Here is a 5,000-nt window from a genome sequence, read left to right on the forward strand (position 1 = left end):
AAAATCATGTGCTTTGGTACTGTTTCCAAAACCCACGAATGTCTAAATGGCTGTACCCTTGAAAGAGAAAAGTGCTTCAGAAATGCCATGATCAGGATAACTGAATACTCTAGGCGTTGTCGATCTTCATATCAGAAGGTACTGTTGATCAAGATAATGCCTAAAAGTTAAGGAAGAGAAGTAGCACTCGGTCACTCAGAATCACCTCTCCTGCGCGTCACGCCGGGCTCCAGCACGTCGTACAGCTTCAGGAGGCGCCGCCACTGGTCGCGCCGGAGAGTGATTCCGTCGATGGATTTCTCTTCTTTGAGCGCCCGGACGGCCACGAGCGCCGCCTTCTCCCACACGAAGTGCTGGGTATGGAACGCCGCTTTCACTTTCTCCAAAACACACTTGACGGAGTAGTGGTTGCTCTTAAGAAATGTGTCTTTTGTATCAAACCAAGCTAACCATTCATCAGCTTGATAGCGAATGGCCGATTCTTGCTCCTGGGAGCCACAGAGCGGACATTCCCATTTGGTTTCGCCGAGCCACGTGGTCGGCTCCAAGTACTGATCCCTGCAAGTTTCACACTTTGGGGAGGAATAGTGAAGGCCGAGCTCAGTGGGGTCTTCGCAGCGGACGCAGTCGCACTTGAAGAAGTGCACATCTCGCGTGTAGCTCTGTCGTTCCCAGAAGGGCGCACTGATTCCCACGTATGTGATGACAAGTGGTTCACCGCACTTGATGTTAGAGGCGCTCCTTACGTACATTGTGCCGTCTCGATCTGAAAGTAACGTAACATTCGGCAGACAGGAATGGTTCATGCGTGCTAGCTGTGGATACACCCCGCGAAGTCGCACTCCTGAAGGGCTTCGCCATTCAAAGCAGTTACTCACAATGGCGTCATGCACATGGTGAGCATCGTCTTCATCAAACTCGTCCCCCAGAACCTCCGTAATGTAACGCACTGTAGTAATGTGGCTGTTGTCTCCGTTGTCAACGCGACGCTGGGCATGGCTCGCCATGTCTTCCACGCGCGACCACTTGTCGGCAGCAGTGAACTTCAAAAGAAGACAGCGCAGTGAAAGTATGATGTCATAGCGAACGGTTTCTTCCTGACACGGTGGCTGGCCAATGTGCTTGGTGTCCTGCGCCAGCTTAGGGCATTCGTCGACGTGGAACTTGCTGGATGCACAGCTGACCGAGCACAGCGGCCACCAACACCCAGGGCAGCGGACGAAGTCATCTCCCTTGATGAACTCATGGCAGCCCAGGCAGAAGAGCGAGCAGCTCCCGAGCGGACCCAGAGCCACGGGCGCTTCCGAAAAGAGAAACTCTCCGGGATTAAGGTCTCGGGTGGCCACGAGATACCTGAAGATGGAATACCGGATAGTTACCGCAAATGAACAACAGCTAGTCTTGTTAACATCAACATTTGCAATAGTCAGATTTTTTCACTTTTTTCAGCTTTGTTTTACGTTCACCTGTCTATTTGTACTGCAATTCATGACCGGTGTCTCAGCTACCATTTTCTCGTCCACTTCGTCCTTGCCTCCTTAACCCTAAAAAGCACTCACGAAGGAAGAGCAAACCCACCTTCCGCGGTCAGGGTCGAAGGCTTCCTGGTACGGGTGGCACTGATCCTTGTGGCATTCCCTGTGTCGCCTCTGGTGATCCTCGGAGCAGTAGTGGCTTTTGTTGCAATCGCTGCAAGTGATGGAGGTCGCAGAGTCCCCGCAGAGGGCGCAGGCTTTCTTGATTACCATCCTGCAATAGAGGCACGTGCAGAGGGGTCACGTGATGTACGCAGTTATCAATTTGGTGAAACAAAACGATGATAACAATTTTAGGGATTATGATTTCGATAATGATGATAAGAATGATAGCAACAACAATAATAATAATGATGATCATGATAACAATAACAAAAACAATTATAACTGTAATAATGGTAGTGATAAAAATAATGATAACAATAATAAATATGATAGTAATGATAGTAATGATAACAATAATAAAGATAATAGTAACGATAGCAATAATAACAAAGATAACGGCAATGACAACAATAAAGTGTGAAAGCAAGACATTTGAAAAGCCTACCACTGGAAGGGCTCTAACACAAGTCAACTGAGAAGTGCGGTTGGCGTGTGGCGTGGCGATGCTGTAATAGAGAATGGAACGAAAAGTTGACATGGAACTATTTGACAAAAAATGCTCAAAACTAAATATCTATGACGCTGCTCAACCCGTTGGGTACAGGGCCTCCGTTCCCTTCCTTTGACAACGAGGCGGCCACGAGAACCACTTATTTCATGGGAGGGGGCGGCACGCTCAATGTCGATGCCTTGCGTGCTCTGTTTTATTCACTCATCATGTTAGTCCGTTTGTTTGTTTCACTATGTCATGAGGATTATGTGCCATCTGGCCTTCGCAATGTTGTAATCGACTAAGTTGTAGTGTAGAGGCCATATCAGCTCATCATGTCTGGAAATTATGTCCTCTAATCATGTCTGGGAGGACAAAAAATAACTTCGTTCTTTCGTAGTTGTACTTCTGTAAACAAAAGCGAAAGAAAGAACTATTCCCGACGAAAAAATATGAAGAGATGGAGAAAAGGAAGGCGATCTATGCTGACGGCTGCGAGTGTCACTTCACAAATGAACCATGTGGCACAGTGAAGATAATGCCTGTCAGAGATCATGAATGGATTTCTTTCTTGCTAATGCCTGGAGAGAAGGGTGTCATATGTGGTTTGTAATTTAAAGCCAAGCCTTTATCATGGTAACAATAGTGATTATAATTATAATAGCCATGATTTGACATTAGGTATAATGATTACTATCAGTAGGATTATAAAAAAAAAAAAAAAAGGAAACACTCACGTTACGTCACCTGACCTCTGTAGGTTGAACAGTAAGATTTTGGCTCAGAAAAAAGCGACAGCATTATCTCTGTCTTCATAGCACCACTGACCAGATATGATCTTAAACATAAAAAAAGAATCTTAAGTAGAAAAAGATCGCAAAACATGGCAAATTAAAATTAGAAGAATCAAGAATATGGGGAGGCCAGTAGCAAAAGTGATACTGATGATGATACTGATAATGACAACTTTATAATCATCATTATAATCACTATCATTATTAGTATTATCATTATCATCATCGTTGTTATCATTATAATCATTATCATGTCATGTCTGACTATCAAATTACGATTATCAATCATCAGCATCATTATCATCATTGTTGGTGCCATTGTCAAGCATTATCATTATTATATTATTATTATTGTTATAATCATTATTAGTACTATCATTATTATTAGTAGTAGTATTATATTATAATAATAATATTATTATTATCATTATCATTATCACTGACATTATCATTATCATTATTATTATCATTGACATAATTATTATTATTGTTATTATTATTATTATCATCAGTAGCAGTAGCACCATCATGATGATGATCATCATCATCATCATCATTATTATCTTTATCATCATCATTATCATTATGAGTGTTATTATCATTGCCAATTGTGTACACTATATATAGATTTGTATATCTATAAACCAAAGCTCTGAGTTCAAGTTTGTTAAAAACAAAATTTACATAATGATGGATCACAGCACAATTAATGATGATCATCATAATACTAACAAATAAGTTATAAAAATAAAACAATGACATCAACGCAGAAAAGGAGACACTTGAAAAGGTGACCGAATGCAATCATTTGCCTTTCCTTTGTAATCTTGGTTGTACTACAATGAGTATTTTTTGTTATTTAATTCTTGATTGGGACACTGGCTAAGAAGAGATCACCACCACACTCATCATTTGATCTCTGTTGCCGGGAACCCATAGGCATGTTCTCATCACAATCCGTCGATAAGGTTTTGTATAAAGCTGGTGAAAAAAACAATGTTCTGAGAAAACACTCAGAAAGCACAAACTTCTGTAGTTAATTCTGATTAATAAAACCTATCTCCCTATCTACCTATGATCATCGTCTACACCAAAATTATATTCATTAACCACTCCCTTCCGTAAATCTATTCTTAATTTATCCTTATTTACCCAAAAATACTCTCATAACCTAACCTCAACCAACAAATGACATCGGCCATTGACATGACAGGCAGGTAGCATAACCTCCCTCCTGAGCTTAGACAATATCTAGAGGACATTCAGAAGAGGAGATTTCCACCAAACTCCGAAAACCCGCTTCCACAATATAGATATGTCTGCCACAAAGTGTCCGCGGGACAATTTCTTCGCAGACCCATTTTCTATGGCGGCCAACGCAGGCGATGAATCATTTGAGTGGGAACTAGACATTTAATATTTCGTTCGTTAATCTCTGAGCAACGCGAACCCACCCATAAATAATCTAGCAGAACTGTTGACAGGCAAAGTGACAGGCAAAGGAGGTGATAGTAATGATGAATATAACTGAAATAAAGTTAATAATAAGAGGAAAGGGAAAGTGATGGGGAAAAGATTGATCCTGATATCAATAAACATCAAGAAACGTAAGCAAGAAACGACAATATTGTAAGATCACATTACTGTTGCCACATTACCGCTCAGGCAGCCAGTCCGCAGCGTCGGGCTCGCGACAAATATTTACAGGTGTTCGGGGACGCGTGCTAGTATTTGTGTATTCTGTCGCGCGCGCTAGGTGTGTGCGTGCGCGCGCTTGTGTATGTGTGCGCGCGCGCGCGCGTGTGTGTGTGTGTATGTGTGTGTATGTGTGTGTGTGTGTGACTATGTAATCATGTAACTGGTATGATCGCAGCTCACACCATGAGGAATATATCTGTGCTGCTGCGCAGCAACATGGCTACGTTACGTAACAGTACCGAGACCATTTGCTAAATGGAGGTTGCGTTGACGAACACTCAGTTTGGCTATTTATAGCCAGAGGCTGATCCGATCTAATAGAAGATAGATTTCAAATGTAACTTCATTCCTGTTCCTTTTAGCGGTTTGAGCGTGTAA

At 42.2% G+C, this 5,000-nt stretch overlaps 2 protein-coding genes across 2 annotated transcripts in view; one reads left to right on the forward strand and one right to left on the reverse strand.

Moving 5' to 3' along the window:
- Positions 1-5,000, forward strand: part of LOC122256805 (organic solute transporter subunit alpha) — a 68,202-nt gene that overhangs the window by 25,993 nt on the left and 37,209 nt on the right. The window lies entirely within an intron of this gene.
- LOC147469073 (SET domain-containing protein SmydA-8-like) overlaps positions 1-5,000 on the reverse strand; it is a 7,235-nt gene that overhangs the window by 822 nt on the left and 1,413 nt on the right. Inside the window, 2 exon segments of the mRNA XM_086551215.1 lie at positions 1-1,353; positions 1,579-1,749. The exon segment at positions 1-1,353 is cut by the window's left edge and continues 822 nt beyond it. Coding sequence (XP_086407341.1) covers positions 192-1,353; positions 1,579-1,749 — 1,333 coding nt within the window. The 3' untranslated portion in view covers positions 1-191.

This window comes from Penaeus japonicus, unplaced genomic scaffold, assembly GCF_977035675.1.
Source record: "Penaeus japonicus unplaced genomic scaffold, GWHDUDI00000001_assembly GWHDUDI00000024, whole genome shotgun sequence".
Lineage (NCBI taxonomy): Eukaryota > Metazoa > Arthropoda > Malacostraca > Decapoda > Penaeidae > Penaeus > Penaeus japonicus.